Below are 16,834 nucleotides of genomic sequence, written 5' to 3' on the forward strand. Positions count from 1 at the left end.
GTGTGCAGCGGGACCTGGGTGTCCTTGTGCACTATTCGCTGAAGGTAAGCATATAGATGCAGCAGGCGGTAAAGAAGGCTAATGGTATGTTGGCCTTCATTGCAAGAGGTTTCGAGTATGGAAGTAGGGATTTGTTGCTGCAATTGTACATGGCCTTGGTGAGGCCACACTTGGAGTATTGTGTGCAGTTTTGGTCTCCTTTGAGGAAGGATGTTCTTACTCTCGAGGGAGTGCAGCAAATGTTTACCAGACTGATTCCAGGGATGGCGGGACTGTCAGATGAGGAGAGATTGACTAGGTTGGGATTGTTCGCGCTGGAGTTCAGAAGAATGAGGGGGGGATCTCATAGAGACTTATAAAATTCTAACAGGACTAGACAGGGTAGATGCAGGGAAGATGTTACCAATGATGGGTGTGTCCAGAACCAGGGGTCACAGCCTGAGGATTCAGGGTAAACCATTTCGGACAGAGATAGGAGACATTTCTTCACACAAAGAGTGGTGAGCCTGTGAATTCATTACCACAGGAAGTAGTTGATGCTAAAACTTTGAATATAGTCAAGAGGCAGCTGGATATAGCACTTGGGGAGAATGGGATCAAAGGCTATGGGGAGAAAGCAGAATTAGGCTATTGAGTTGGATGATCAGCCATGATGTATCTATGTATCTATGAAAGTTGAGGAGTTCAGTTGGAATAATGTCGAGGGAGGAGAGGATCCCATGGTCAAAAAGAATTTGGAGACAGAACCAAGGAGGGTAGATGGAGTTGTTACAGATCAGCTGCAAACTAATTGAATGATCGAACAGACTTGAAGGGCTAAATGGCATATTCCTGTCACTTTGTTCCTATCTTATGTGGGAGTAACAGTGGAGATTGGAACTCTACACTAAAAAAAAGATTTTGAAGTCTCAGATTTTGGCATCAGTTTTTACTCAATGATGATAAACTCTTAGGCATCACGGTGGCTAATTATGATAAGTACTGCTGCTTCACGGCACCAAGGACCTGGGTTCGATCCTGGCCCTGGGTCACTGTCCGTGTGGAGTTTGCACATGCTCCCCATGTCTGTGTGGGTCTTAACGCCACAACCCAAAGATGTGCAGAGTTGGTGGATTGGTCACCTTAATTGCACCTTAATTGGAAAAAAAAAGAATTGGGCACTTTAAATTTATTTTTTAAAAATGATGATTAAAATCAGATACTCCAAATTATTGCACTTGCCCCTGGAAATTGACCATTTTAAAATGGCTAATGTTAAGCATGTTAGAATCACAAATTGGGAAAAGTAAGACATTATTTCTTTTGAATATTAAAATTGAACATTGTCTGCCAGGAAGAAGGATGGAGCAGACTCAATGGGCTGAATGGCCTAATTCTACTCCTTTATTTGATGTACTTATGATTGAGTTTGTAAGTAACGAATGGTGTTTCCCCTGACTGGTTTACTAAATAATTATCAGAGAATCTGACCCTCTCCTTAATAATTGTGTATAGGCAGCACGGTGGCGCAGTGGGTTAGCTCTGCTGCCTCACGGCGTCAAGGTCCCAGGTTCAATCCCGGTTCTGGGTAACTGTCCGTGTGGAGTTTGCATATTCGCCTTGTGTTTGTGTGGGTTTCGCCCCCACAACCCAAAGATGTGCAGTGTAGGTAGATTGGCCACGCTAAATTGCCCTCTAATTGGAAAAAATGAATTGGGTACTCTAAATGTATTTTTTTTTAAATAAAAAAATAATTGTGTATGAATGACCTGCAATATAGAATTGTAATATTGTCACAGTGCAGAGGAGATCATTGGTCATGCCTTTGCTAACTCTCTACAAGAGCAGCTCACCACATTCCCCTCAAAGCTCTATACATTTTTTTCTCTTCAGGATGTCCAAAACCATTTCTTAAGCCATTCGATCTCAAGATTTGATTAAGGAGCCTTTTCAGAATTGGTTTAGTCATCATGGAAATCCCATCTAGATTATATGACCATATGATACTCAAAAGCCTGGATTTTCATTCCCTGATGGGGAGTGCAGAGTTGTAAACATTCCTGACCTGACAGACCTGACTCGGTAGAAAATGCCCCAAATGTTCTCATTTTTGTTCCAGGGTGAAGGGGGAGGAGTAGGGCTGGTGTTAACGGGAGTTGGGCCTTGCCCTTGGACACAGTGTGGGCGCAGTCACAGGGTTTGCCAATGCATAGATGTAAAGGGCAGACCTCAGTGCTCTAGATTTGTAAGAGAAAGAATAAAACAATAACAGTCATTTAGGCCTCACTTATCACTCCCTCTCACCCCCAACCACACACTCCCATGCCAACTAATGCCACCTCATGTCCCCCAACCATCCCCATGACCTGTTTATACCCTCCATACCGATGTATGCCCTTCTACCTATGCCATAGTGTTTTATACCCCCTATGTCAACTTAGTGCCAACTCATGACCCCTACCCACCACCCTTTGACTCTATATCCTCAATGCCAATTCATTCAATATCCAACATTGACAGACCGCAGGTGCCATGGTGAGATTAAATAAAGTAACGTACTAAGTGTTTACTAATAACTTCATGATTTAAAAAACTCTCACTGATAAAAAATACATTAATTACATTTAAATTCTTTCAACTACTAAATTCCCTTATAAACAAGGATTTGTATTTGTATCTCTGCATCAAAGACTTTATAGCCACTTGGAGCTATCAATAAAACTGCAAATTGATGGGATCCTGTGATAATGATAGGTCGTGAAATCAGTCACGCAGCGCAAATCCTATAATGAAAGCCTGCAGGTTCACATCAACAGACAGAGTGAAATAGCAAGAACTATTTTTTTTTAACTTCATATTTTTTTAAGGGGCAGGGGATTTAAATTTTATAACGCTTGACATATCCAATGAGTGTCTACTTTTTACACACATTTATATCTCCTTTTTAACAATCTCAAAGGGAACTTCACCTTTACGGACTCCTAAAGATCTGCTGTCCCCAGTTTGAGAACCATTGTTTTACATTGCCACTACTTTCTTCAGAGAACTTCATTGCAGTATATTCCAGCATCGACAAAATGTAATATGAAACATTTTATTATCCATCGATTAGACTCCTGTGCAAAAACTTGAACTTTAACCTAGATAGTTTTAGCCATAATAAGAATTTTGTTCCACGTGATACCTAAGGAAATCTTCTGCATTTTGAATAAGGCACAATTTTCTACAGCTAACCATTGGGGAGGTTGAAATCACTTCTTTGGCCTCATCACAACCTCTAGACCTTTGTCACCAATCCCATCCCCCTTGCTGGCCACTGACTCTGGTAGAACTCGATGATCCACAGTCTCAGTGTCCTATTTGACCCCAAGCGAGTTTCCAATCTCTAATCATCTACATCACAAAGAACACTTTCTCCACCTCCTTTAAAGTGCCTTCTTCCATTCTAGCCGCTGGCATCTGCTCGTGAAACCCTCACTTGTATTCTAATGTATCGGCCACAAGCTTCATAAATATAAGCTCCATCAAACATCCGCTGTCTGTATCCTAAAGTGCACCAATGTACACTCATACATATTCCAGATGTTCACTGACCCACATTGACAAACATCTCCGATTTAAAGTTTCCATCCTTGTGTTCAATTTCTTCCATAACCACATCTTTCCTCTCTCTGCCATATACTCCAACTTCCAAGATCCCTTGTGCCCCTTCAATGCTGGACAGTTATGCACCCCCACTCATTTCCCCGTACCATTGGTGCAATCAGCCGTCTAGACTTCACATTCTGCAATTTATTCCCTAAGTCCCATCACCTCTTTACCTCCTCCAAGGCCCTCTTTAAAATCCCCCCTTTGACTAATAATGAAGTCACCCCTCCAATGTATCCTTTTTGTTTTTTTACACTTCTTGGGAAATCTACCTACATTAAAGAAACCATATAGATGCAAGTTTATGTCAAAAGCTAGGCTGAGGCTGCTGCCTGTTTGCGATGAACTGGAAAAACATCCATTTTTTTAATAGCATCTGATATTGGAGATTATTTGTGTAGCAATACGATAATTGAGGAGTATGCTGATGTACTTTGGTTAAGAATTACAGGTCATGCTTTGAATCTCCTGGATCGATTAAAAACATGGATAGACCGTATGAAATCCTGAACCAATCAGGCTCTTTGCATCTGACCTGGCCAACTGGATATACTGGAGTTTATGTTTTCCTTGTGAAAATAGTGGATCCTGACTACAGGTTGTATATTTCCCGAATAGGAAACAGTATTTGTATGTTGGAATTCTGAACTATGTTTCTCAAACAAAACAATTTTCTCATATCTCTATCTTTGGAATAAAATAATTTCATTCTAAAAGCAGAATTCCTTTCCTTAACACTAATAGACTATTGGTGAAAATTTGTCCTCTGATTTACAGGTAGTGCATGTGCTTAGTGAATGTTAATGATCTCTAATTTTCTTGTATCATTACAAGCACTTTTATCACTGGTTTCAGGCAGTGCTTATCAAATCTACTTTACACACAGTAGGTCCTGGGTTCTATTAGGACTTGTAGGGGGATTTTGTGCCTGCATTTGCCGTTAGCACAAATGTTGACGCAGGTGCAAAATTCCGCGAGAATCAGGAAACGAGATTCTCACCAAAAGATCCCATTCCGCGATTTTCCCCGCTACTCTTCTCTGATATAATGAGGTTTCTGACTACATAGGGTGGGAACTTCACTTCCCTCGATTTTAGTACATTTCCATCTAATTAAAGGGCTTCCCAGACACATGATCCACCAGCCCCTTCATGGAATATTCATACCTCAGTGTCACGTCGGCAAGATTCACAACAGCTATTTAAGAATGGGAATCAGTCAAGGAGAACCCGCCAGAGGTGCCAAAGTACGTATAACCCCTTGGGGGGAGATGGACATGAGCCTGGCACAGGTTGGCACTTCCCCTGGCAGTGCCAACTGATGCATGTGACGGGGGGGATGTGCCCCGTTACTACTATGGTTGGGGGGGGGGGTTCTGTGGAGAGAGCCCCTGATTCCTGGGTGGTTGTGGTGGGTGGGTGGGGGCGAGAGAGCCCCTGATACGTCCGTGGTTTGTGTGGGCGGGGGGAGGGTAAGTGAGCTCCCGATACGTCTGTGGTTGTGGATGGGGAAGTGAGCCCCCGATGCCTTAGTTGTGGGAGGGGTGCTGCCTCGAAGATTGTGGATGCCGTCCATGTCTGGGGTGGAGGGGGGGGGGGGGGGGAGTGGTCACTGATCTGGATGCCATTTAAAGATGGTGCCCTGATTTCCATGGATCTGGCCTTGCTGGCTCTATCAGGCCCCACCCCACCAGAGTGATGGCTTAATCCACACCCCCAAATTACTGTGCACTAAGTGCCAAAAAATCTGCACTGAAAACACAGCTGTGCATCTGGAGAGATACATGCTGGTTTTCAGTCAGGCCCTGACACTCTGACAAATTTTGGTAAAATTCCACCTGTAATCTAAATAATTCCCATTTCCCACACTTGAAATTGCATTTGTGTATTAATATTTGTTCCACATTTTAGTCCACAGATCTAGGATGAAAGGTTTTCTTTGTGATTATATCCTTGTTCATGAGTTTTTAATAAGGATAGTGCAAATTAACTCAGCATTTACTTTGTTCTCAATGTGCTAATTTTCGCAATTGAAACTGGCACAGAAACACCTGAGATAACTGACTGCAGTCAAAAGGTGAGAGGTGCAGAAAGTACCTTGCAGAAGTAATCAAATAAATATTTTTTTGAGTGATTACTGTAGCTTGCATAAAGGTGTATGCTGAGTTATGTACTATTTGTGTCTTACTTATATTACCCCCTTTCAGTTGGAGTTAAAGGCAGAAGCTGAGGAAGATCTAGAGGAAGGAGAAATATTTCTTAGTCTAAAGCTAAATAGAGATATATTTAAATATATTCAAGCACTGCCAAAATGTAATGAGAAAGATGTGAAAACCTTTTTTATTTCATTCGAGAAAGTGGCTGAACAATTGAATTAGCCAAAGACCATGTGGGTAGTATTGGTTCATACAAATTGGTAGGTAGAGCGAGTGAAGTGTTTGCATCACTATCAGAGGAGGAATCTAGGGATTATGATGAGGTGAGAAAAACCATATTAAGTGTCTACGAACTAGTGCAAGGAGCTTACAGTCAGGAGTTTAGAAATTTAAGATCAGATCAGGCCTATATTGAATTTTGATAGATGGATAAGAGCATTAAAAATAGACCAAATGTATGATGCTCATAGGGAAAACGATTATTTGGGAAGAATTTAAAGAGTCACTTCCTGCAGTAGTGTGAATTAATGTGAAAGAGCAAAGAGTTAAAACCACTAGACTGGCAACATAAATGGCAGATGATTTTGAATTAGTTCGCAAAACAAAGTCTGTTTTTCAACATCAATTTCAATCTGTGAAGAGTAGAAACGGGAAATGAGAAAATTACAGTTAGTCAAGGCAAAATAGGTCTAATTTATGATGTTGAGGAGAGTTTGCCTTAGGTTAAAAAGGAAACCTGTGATAGTGGAAGAGAAATATGAAAACGTTTTCATTGTAATAAAGTTGGGCACGTGAGGTCACAGTGTTGATTGCTTAATAAAAGTACTGGGAAGACAGACTCTTAAAACAAGATAAGCCAGTGGGTTTTATTAAAGTGGGAAGACAAACCCAAGAAAAATAAAGCCCCAACGGAATGTGGGTCATACAGACCCATCGCACTGCTAAATGCAGATGCCAAAATCCTGGCCAAAATCCTAGCCAAAAGGCTAGAAGATTGCGTACCAGAGGTGGTCGCAGAGGACTAGACAGGCTTTGTCAAAGTGGACAGGTAACCTTGAACATCAGGCGTCTGCTGAAAGTGATAATGACCCCATCCGGGGAGAGAATATCAGAGGTGATTGTCTCCTTGGGTGCATAAAAGGCCTTCGACAGGGTCGAATGGAAATACCTCATAGAGGTACTGGAGCCGTTCGGGACAGGAGTACAGGTCCACAGGTCATTGAAAGGGGCAACACAGGTGGAGAAGGTAGTCAAGAAGGCATACGGCATGCTTGCCTTCATTGGCCGGGGCATTGAGTATAAGAATTGGCAAGTCATGTTGCAGCTGTATAGAACCTTAGTTAGGCCACACTTGGAGTATAGTGTTCAATTCTGGTCGCCACACTACCAGAAGGATGTGGAGGCTTTAGAGAGGGTGCAGAAGAGATTTACCAGAATGTTGCCTGGTATGGAGGGCATAAGCTATGAGGAGCGATTGAATAAACTCGGTTTGTTCTCACTGGAACGAAGGAGGTTGAGGGGCGACCTGATAGAGGTATACAAAATTATGAGGGGCATAGACAGAGTGGATAGTCAGAGGCTTTTCCCCAGGGTAGAGGGGTCAATTACTAGGGGGCATAGGTTTAAGGTGAGAGGGGCAAGATTTAGAGTAGATGTACGAGGCAAGTTTTTTACGCAGAGGGTAGTGGGTGCCTGGAACTCACTACCGGAGGAGGTAGTGGAAGCAGGGACGATAGGGACATTTAAGGGGCATCTTGACAAATATATGAATAGGATGGGAATAGAAGGATACGGACCCAGGAAGTGTAGAAGATTGTAGTTTAGTCGGGCAGTATGGTCGGCACGGGCTTGGAGGGCCGAAGGGCCTGTTCCTGTGCTGTACATTTCTTTGTTCTTTGTTCTTTGTTCTTTGTTGGAACAGGGTTCGTCTCCTGGGTAAAGCTCCTATACAACGCTCCCATGGCGAGCGTACGGACCAACAACATCAACTCCCGATACTTCCAGCTGCATAGGGGCACCAGACAAGGATGCCCACTGTCCCCGCTGCTGTTCGCCCTAGCGAGCGAGCCATTAGCAATTGCTCTCAGAGCAGCGAAAAGCTGGAGGGAGATCAGAAGGGGCGGCAGAGAGCACAGAGTCTCACTCTATGCAGATTTTCTGCTCCTCTACATTTCGGACCCACAAAGCAGCATGGACAGAATCATCGTGCTCTTGAAAGAGTTTGGCTCCTTCTCGGGCTACAAACTCAACATGAGCAAAAGCGAGATCTTCCCGGTACACCCACAAGTAGGTGGGGCAGCCCTAACGGGTCTGCCGTTCAAACAAGCCCAACACAAATTCCGCTACCTGGTGATCCAAATAGCCCATGACTGGAAAGGGATCCACAAATGGAACCTCACCAGTCTGACAGAGGAAGTAAAAAAGGACCTGCAAAGATGGAACACACTCCCACTCTCCCTCGCGGGGAGAGTCCAGACGATCAAAATGAATGTACTGCCCTGGTACCTCTTCCTACTTAGATCTATCCCGATCTACATCCCCAAGGCCTTTTTCAAAGCACTAGACAAACTAATCATGGCATTCGTATGGGGGGGGGGGGGAAGAATGCTTGGATCCCAAAGAAGGTTCGACAAAAAACAAAACCCAGGGGGAGGCTAGCCCTCCCAAACCTACAATTCTACCACTGGGCGGCGACGGCAGAGCGAATAAGGGGATTGATCAAGGAGCCAGAAGCCGAGTGGGTGCGCGCGGAAGAGTCCTCCTGCATGGGGACCTCCCTCCGGGCCCTCGCCACGGTTGCTCTCCCATCCCCACCCAAAAAACACTCCAGCAGCCCGTTGATAGCCAGCCCCCAGTCCTGGAACCAACTACAGCAGCAATTTGGCCTGACCAAAATGTTGGACAAAGCTCCCATCTGCAACTTCACACCAGCGCTGACTGACGCCACCTTTAAAAAGTGGAGACAGGACAGAGAGACATTGACAGTGAGGGACTTATATACAGACGGCAGAATTGCAACACTGGACGAACTGACGGAGAAATTCCAGCTAGCCAGGGGGAACGAGTTAAGGTACCTGCAACTCAAAAACTTCCTACGAAAGGAGACAAGGACATACCCACAACCGCCACGACAGACATTACTAGAAGAGTTACTGGACGCAAGCATCCTAGATAAATGGAACTGTGGTGACATGTATGATTGACTGGTAGAGAGGGCCGACACCGTATTGGATGCAACAAAAAAGAAATGGGAGGAAGACCTGGGAATTGAAATAGCGTGGGGATTCTGGAGCAAGGCACTGCATAGGGTCAACTCCACCTCCACTTGCGCAAGGCTCAACCTGACGCAACTAAAAGTGGTACATAGAGCCCACTTAACAAGAACTCAAATGAGTAGGTTCTTCCCGCAAGTAGAGGATAGATGTGAACGGTGCCAAGGAGGCCCGGCCAACCATGCCCACATGTTCTGGTCTTGCCCCAGACTTGCTGGGTACTGGACAGCCTTCTTTGAGGCAATGTCCAAAGTGGTGGGAGATGAAGGTGGAGCCATGCACGTGTGGTAGTCACCACTGATGTATTATACTGTATATATATAAATATGGGTTTTACGGTAAGGCCCCTGTACTACAGGTACGGGGGTAGATCCCTGCCTGCTGGTTCCGCCCAGTTTGCGGAGTATAAATATGTGTGCTCTCTGTATAGCATCCATTTCGTCAGCTGCTGTAGGAGGCCACACATCTCTGTGTAATAAAGCCTCATTTACATTCTACTTTCGTCTCATCGTAATTGATAGTGCATCAATTTATTACACAGAGATTTTTCAGAGATAGACCTCCGCATCAAGCCGGATCGCCTGCAGCTGCATCCTCAAGCAGACAACGCCAAAAAAGACTTCGAACATTGGCTAGCCTGTTTTGAAGCTTACATCGGGTCTGCGCCAGACCCAATCCCAGAAGCACAGAAGCTCCAGATTCTGTACACGCGGCTGAGCTCCAACGTTTTCCCTCTCGTCCAGGACGCGCCGACCTACGCAGAAGCCATGGCGCTACTGAAGGAAAATTACGCTCAGCGGACCAACAAAATCTACGCCAGGCATCTCCTATCCACGCGGCGCCAACTTCCCGCTGAGTCTGTGGAAGATTTCTGGCGTGCCCTGCTCGCACTAGTGAGAGACTGTGACTGCCAGGCCGTTTCGGCCACTAAACACTCAAACCTACTGATGAGAGATGCGTTCGTTACGGGCATAGGGTCTGACTACATTCGCCAGCGTCTCTTAGAAGGGGCCACGCTTGACCTCACGGCGACCAAAAAACTAGCGCTCTCGCTTACGGTCGCAGCACACAACGTTCAGGCCTCTGCCCCCGACCGTATGGCCCACCCCCCCTGTGCATTGTGGACCCCGCTGACGGCCACCCCATCAGCGACAGCCCCCAGCCAACCCCACGCCTGCACCACGCGGCAGCCAACCAACCCCGGGGGACCCAAATGTTACTTCTGTGGACAGTCAAAACACCCCCGGCAGCACTGACCGGCGCGGAGCGCCCTCTGCAAGGCCTGTGGCAAGAAGGGACATTTCGCTGCAGTGTGCCAGGCCCGCTCAATCGCCGCTATTGTCCCGGCACCCCCGATGTGTGGCCAGTGGGCGGCGCCATCTTCCCCTCCTCGGACCACATGCGGTCCGTGGACGCTGCCATCTTGCTCTACTCACAACATGTACGTCCCGTAGGCGCCGCCATCTTGCCTCCCCCAGGGCACGTGCGGCCCGTGGGCACCGCCATCTTACCCGCCTCAGGAGCCCTGCCTGTCGGGCAGCTCATCAGGCCTCTCATCGCCTGCAACCGCCGCCGACCAGCCGCGTCTCGCCTCGGTCACGATTGACCAGTCTCGACCGCACAACCTCGCGACCGCTTCGACAAAGGTGAAGGTCGACGGGCACGAGATCTCCTGCCTTCTGGACTCCGGGAGCACTGAGAGCTTCATTCACCCCGATACGGTAAGGCGCTGCTCCCTTGTGGTACACCCCGCTAACCAGAGAATCTCCCTGGCCTCCGGATCCCACTCCATGACGATACGGGGGTACTGCATCGCCACCCTCACCATCCAGGGCGTGGAGTTCAGCGGCTTCCGCCTCTACGTCCTCCCCTAACCTCTGCACTGCCTTGCTACTCGGCCTGGACTTCCAGTGCAACCTCCAGAGCCTAACCCTGAAATTTGGCGGGCCCTTACCACCGCTTACCGTTTGCGGCCTCGCGACCCTTAAGGTCGACCCGCCTTCCCTTTTTGCAAACCTAACCCCGGATTGCAAACCCGTCGCCACCAGGAGCAGACAGTACAGCGCCCAGGACAGAACCATCATCAGGTCTGAGGTCCAGCGGCTGCTGCGGGAAGGTACCATCGAGGCCAGCAACAGCCCCTGGAGAGCCCAAGTGATAGTGGTGAAAACCGGGGAGAAAAACAGGATGGTCATTGACTACAGTCAGACCATCAACCGGTACACGCAGCTCGACGCGTACCCCCTCCCACGCATATTTGATATGGTCAATCAGATTGCACAATACCGGGTCTTTTCGACAGTGGACGTGAAATCTGCCTACCACCAGCTCCCCATTCGCAAGGCCCATACACTGCATTCGAAGCAGATGGCCGCCTTTACCACTTTCTTAGGGTTCCCTTCGGCGTCATCAACGCGGTCTCGGTCTTCCAACGGGAGATGGACCGAATGGTTGACCGGTACGGACTGCGGGCCATCTTCCCGTACGTGGACAACGTCACCATCTATGGCCACGACCAGCAGGAGCACGACGCTAACCTTTCCAAATTTCTCCACACCGCCACTCTCCTCAATCTCACGTATAACAAGGAGAAGTGCGTGTTCAGCACGAACCGATTAGCCATCCTCGGCTATGTGGTCCAGAATGGAGTTCTGGGGCCCGACCCCGATCGCATGCGCCCCCTCATGGAACTCCCCCTCCCCCACTGCCCCAAGGCCCTCAAACGATGCCTGGGTTTCTTTTCGTATTACGCCCAGTGGGTCCCAAACTATGCGGACAAGGCCCGCCCACACATTCAATCCACCGTTTTCCCACTGACGGTCGAAGCTCACCAGGCCTTCGATTGTATCCAGGCCGACATCGCCAAGGCCGCGATGCACGCGGTCGATGAGATGCTCCCCTTCCAAGTCGAGAGCGATGCATCAGACGTCGCTCTGGCCGCCACCCTCAACCAGGCAGGCAGGCCCGTGGCATTCTTTTCCCGCACCCCCCATGCCTCTGAAATTCGGCACTCCTCTGTCGAAAAGGAGGCCCAAGCCATCGTTGAAGCTGTGCGACATTGGAGGCATTACTTGGCCGGCAGGAGATTCACTCTCCTCACTGACCAACGGTCGGTTGCCTTCATGTTTAATAACACACAGCGGGGCAAGATCAAAAATGATAAAATCTTGAGGTGGAGGATCGAGCTCTCCACCTACAACTACGAGATTTTGTATCGCCCCGGTAAGCTCAACGAGCCCCCCAATGCACTATCCCGAGGCACATGTGCCAGCGCACAAGTGGACCGACTCCGGACCCTGCACAACGATCTCTGTCACCCGGGAGTCACCCGCTTTTACCACTTCATTAAGGCCCGCAATCTGCCCTACTCCATCGAGGAAGTCAGGGCTATCACCAGAGACTGACAGGTCTGCGCGGAGTGTAAATCGCACTTCTACCAGCCAGACCGTGCGCGCCTGGTGAAGGCCTCCCGCCCCTTTTTTACGCCTCAGCGTGGACCTCAAAGGGCCCCTCCCCTCCACCGATAGCAACACGTACTTCCTCAGTGTGGCAGACGAATATTCCCGATTCCCCTTTGCCGTCCCATGCACTGACATGACGTCTGCCACCGTTATCAAAGCCCTCAACACCATCTTCGCTCTGTTCGGTTTCCCCGCCTACGTCCACAGCGACCGGGGATCCTCATTTATGAGCGATGAGCTCCGCCAGTTCCTGCTCAACAGGGGCATTGCCTCGAGCAGGACGACCAGCTACAACCCCAGGGGAAACGGGCAGGTGGAGTGGGAAAATGGGACGGTCTGGAGGGCCATCCAGCTGGCCCTCCGGTCCAGAAATCTCCCAGTCTCCTGCTGGCAGGAGGTCCTCCCCGACGCACTTCACTCCATTCGGTCGCTCCTGTGCACCGCGACTAACGAAACCCCCCATGAACGTCTCTTTGCCTTCCCCAGGAAGTCCACCTCCGGGGTTTCGCTCCCAACGCTCCGTAGACACGTGCAACTCCACAAGGCGGACCCATTGGTTGAGAGGGTACAGCTACTCCACGCCAACCCGCAGTACACCAGTGGCCGCCAAGACACAGTCACCCTCAGGGACCTGGCACCAGCTGGGTCCCCACACACAGCCCCCCCTGCCCCGGCGCCACCCTCCCCTCCCCCGGCGCACCCCACCACAGCCCCCGCTCCAGGACAATCCGTCCGCCCCTTGCTCCCACCAGGGGATGAAGAGGATTTTGTCACGCTCCCGGAGTCACCGAAGACCAAGCCGATGCTTGAGTCACCACCAGCACTGCGGCGCTCTCTACAACAGATCAAGGCACCGGACCGCCTAAATTTGTAATATTCTCTGTAATTTTTAAAAGCAACTTGTCTGTATATAGCTCTCCACCACCCCCGCTGGACTCATTAAAAAATTTAAAAAAAATATATATATATTTATTGAAGTTTTTCAACACAATTTGTCACCCTTACAAACAAAAAACCCACCCCCCTCGTAACAAAATAGAAAGAAAACGCACATAGCAAGATTTAAACATGGTAAAACGATATGTTTCAGAGCTTTGTACACTGAATTCCTTCAGTTGCTGTAGGAGGCCACACATCTCTGTAATACAGCCTCGATTACATTCTACTCTCGTCTCGTCGTAATTGATAGTGCATCAGCCCAAAAGTGGCGGTCTTCGGGGTTTCAGACCAGCCAGATCTATTCCTGGGGAGGAGGGCGGACGCCCTTGCCTTTGCCTCCCTGATCGCCCGCCGTAGAATCCTGTTCGGCTGGCGGACAGCAGCACCACCCAAAGCTGCAGACTGGCTGTCCGACCTCTCAGAATCTCTCCAAATGGAGAAAATCAAATTGGCCATCCGAGGGTCAGACGACGGCTTCCACAGAACGTGGGAGCCATTCACCCAATTGTTCCGAGATCTGTTTGTGGCCAACGAACAAGCAGAAGAATAGCCAGGTAGCCAAGAATCAGGGGAATGTAGCCAAGGCGTGAGAGGGAGGGATAGACCCTGGGGGGGACAGCTAAACCTAAGAGAAAAGAAAGGCGAACCACAGGAGGGGGGAAGGTGGGGCAGAAGTGGGGGGGGGGGGGGGAAGAGGGAGGAGAGAGGGAACAAGAGAGGGGCGGGGGGGAGGAGAGGGAATGATAGCTGGAAGGAGATTGCGGGAAACGACAACAAACTTGGCAAATACAATAACGGAGAGCAAGGAAAATACGGGCGAAAGACGGGACCAAAGAGGAGGTGAACGTGCGACGATAACGGCAGCGAAAACGGCCCGGGAGAAGCAAGTAACAACACCAACACCAGGGGCGCTATTCCTCCCCCCCCACCCCCCCCACCCCCCACGCCGGGTGGGAGAATCGCCGGGGCGCCGCGCAGATTGGCCCTGTGGGGGCCAGAATAGGTCGTGTCCGGGCCCTGTTTGCGCCGTCGTGAAACGCGACGGCGTTCACGACGGCGCAAACACTTGGCCTCAATATCGGAGAATCACCCCCCAGATCCATTGTCGTATTGCCCTCTCTGTATTAGACATAACTACTGCAATTGTTTCTCCGGCACCCAAATGTATATATATGTACCTCCCCAGTTTCTTTCCCCCCACCCCCACCCCCGCCGTCACAAACAGGTGCCTACTTATTTGTTAAAAATAATATTTCTAACTGTACAGAGTTGCTGTTGTTGAGCTACTGCACAATATCCTACCATTTTTTTTCTCTTCTCTATATATATATATTTTATTCTGTGTACATAACTGTAAATATACTTTGTTCAAAAACCCAATAAAAAACATTTATTAAAAAAAAGTGGGCAGAAATACCATTGTTCCCATGGAAGAGGTGAAACAGAGACTACAGCCTGTTCAGAGATTGGTGGTTAAGTAGGTGTCATAACTTTTTAAGGATTTTATTTGTGGGGGTGTGGATTACTCGTGTGTACAAGGTGGAGTAGGTAAGGAGATTGAAATCTTAAGGGATACAGGAGCAAGTCAGTATTTAATGGTGAGAGATAAGGAGATATGTAGTTTGGAAGGAGTATTGCCAGAAAAGGTGGTAATATGTGGGATTAGTGATGAGAGGAGTGGTGTGCCATTATGTTTAGAGAGTCTGGTGAAAAGTGGTGAAGTGGTGGTAGGAGTAATAGAAAACGTATCTGTTATAACCTGCCTACTTACGATTGGCTGGGGACTAATGACTATCCCACAATCCTGTGGGAGTATGAGCTTCCGCAATGAGGGGGCGGAGAAACTCCTAGTATAAGTAAGCTGGCCAGTTCAGGAACCAGCAGGAAGGAGAAGGTAGCAAGGGAAGTTACTGCTACTGTTATGTATATATGTTATAGTAAATAAATGTTATTATTTTGTATCCTTAAAACTCGTGCTGGATTCTTCGTGGCCCTTACAAAACTGGCGACGAAGGTAAAAGTGAATATCTGTCTACACTGCTGAAGCCACCTCCTTGGATTTTTGTTGGATACAGGTTGGAAGTTGTTTTCTATTATACCATGCCTCTGTACGGACGTTTGGATGTTTTTGATGCTGCGCTGGAAAGCTGGAACCAGTACACACAACGGATGCATTACTATTTCCGGGCAAACAATATCACTGAAAACGAGCGCCAGGTGGTCATATTGCTCACCGCCTGCGGCCCGCATACGTTTGGGGTGATTAGGAGCCTTACGTACCCAGCTGCGCCGGACACCAAAACGTTTGATGAACTTGTGAATATAGTGGGGCAACACTTTAACCCAACCCCGTCCACGATAGTCCAGCATTACCGGCTTAATACCGCTGAGAGGACCCCTGGAGAATCCCTTGCCGATTTTTTATCCAGGCTACCCGGAATTGCGGAATACTGTGACTATGGTGAGACCTTGTCAGAAATGTTACGCGACCGTTTGGTTTGCGGTATTAACAATGCAGCAACCCAGAGAAAGTTGTTAGCGGAGCCAACATTGACTTTTCAACAGGCCATTCAAATAGTCTTGTCGCGAGAGAGCGCTGAGCGAGGAGTACAGGAGCTACAGGGAATGGAAGTGCATGCCTTGGGGCGCAACCCTTTCCGCCCAAAAACGTCCCCCCGCACTCCTGCGGTACCTTGGGCGAGGCAATGTCCGGACCGACGCCAGTGGCCATCGGACATTCCTCCCCGAAGGGAGCCTTCTCCAGAGCCAATGGATGAGGAGCCATGTCCGTGTCAGACTTGTAGGCGCCGACCCCGTCGCGGACGGCGGTCCTGGGGACGCCAGAGGCGCCGTCGTTCCGACCGAAACTGGGACCAGCCCAGGGGCTGTAACTGGGACCAGCCCAGAGGCCGTACCTTTCATGTGGATGAACCTGCGGCGACTACTCCTGAGCACGTGGAGACGGAGGACGACTGCCTGCAGCTGCATTGTGTGGCAGCTCCCTGTATGGCCCCCATTAAGGTGACAGTACGGGTCAATGGCCACCCGCTTGAGATGGAGTTGGATACTGGCGCAGCGGTCTCCGTGATCGGCCAGAGGACATTCGACTGCATCAAGCAGGGTATACAGACCCTTACATTAACTGACTCACAGGCCAGGTTGGCCACCTACACGGGGGAACCACTGGACATTGCAGGAACTACAATGACCCCTGTTGTCTATGGACGCCAGGAGGGGCGTTTCCCACTTATCGTGGTGCGTGGCCATGGGCCCAGCCTGTTGGGTCGGGACTGGTTGCGCCATTTGCGGTTGCAATGGCAGCACATCCTCCAAACAGTTTCTGAAGGGTTGACTGAGGTGCTAGGACGATACCCAGACGT

The 16,834-nt window shown here is 48.9% G+C and overlaps 1 protein-coding gene across 1 annotated transcript in view; it reads left to right on the top strand.

The window, feature by feature from the left end:
• The window catches only part of LOC140422212 (cation channel sperm-associated auxiliary subunit epsilon-like), a 289,036-nt gene that overhangs the window by 230,999 nt on the left and 41,203 nt on the right, over positions 1 to 16,834 (top strand). The window contains exon 17 of the mRNA XM_072507255.1: positions 4,071 to 4,225. Within this exon, the coding sequence (XP_072363356.1) occupies positions 4,071 to 4,225 (155 nt within the window). The remainder of the gene's footprint in view (positions 1 to 4,070; positions 4,226 to 16,834) is intronic.

Source organism: Scyliorhinus torazame, chromosome 1 (assembly GCF_047496885.1).
Source record: "Scyliorhinus torazame isolate Kashiwa2021f chromosome 1, sScyTor2.1, whole genome shotgun sequence".
Classification (NCBI taxonomy): Eukaryota; Metazoa; Chordata; class Chondrichthyes; order Carcharhiniformes; family Scyliorhinidae; genus Scyliorhinus; species Scyliorhinus torazame.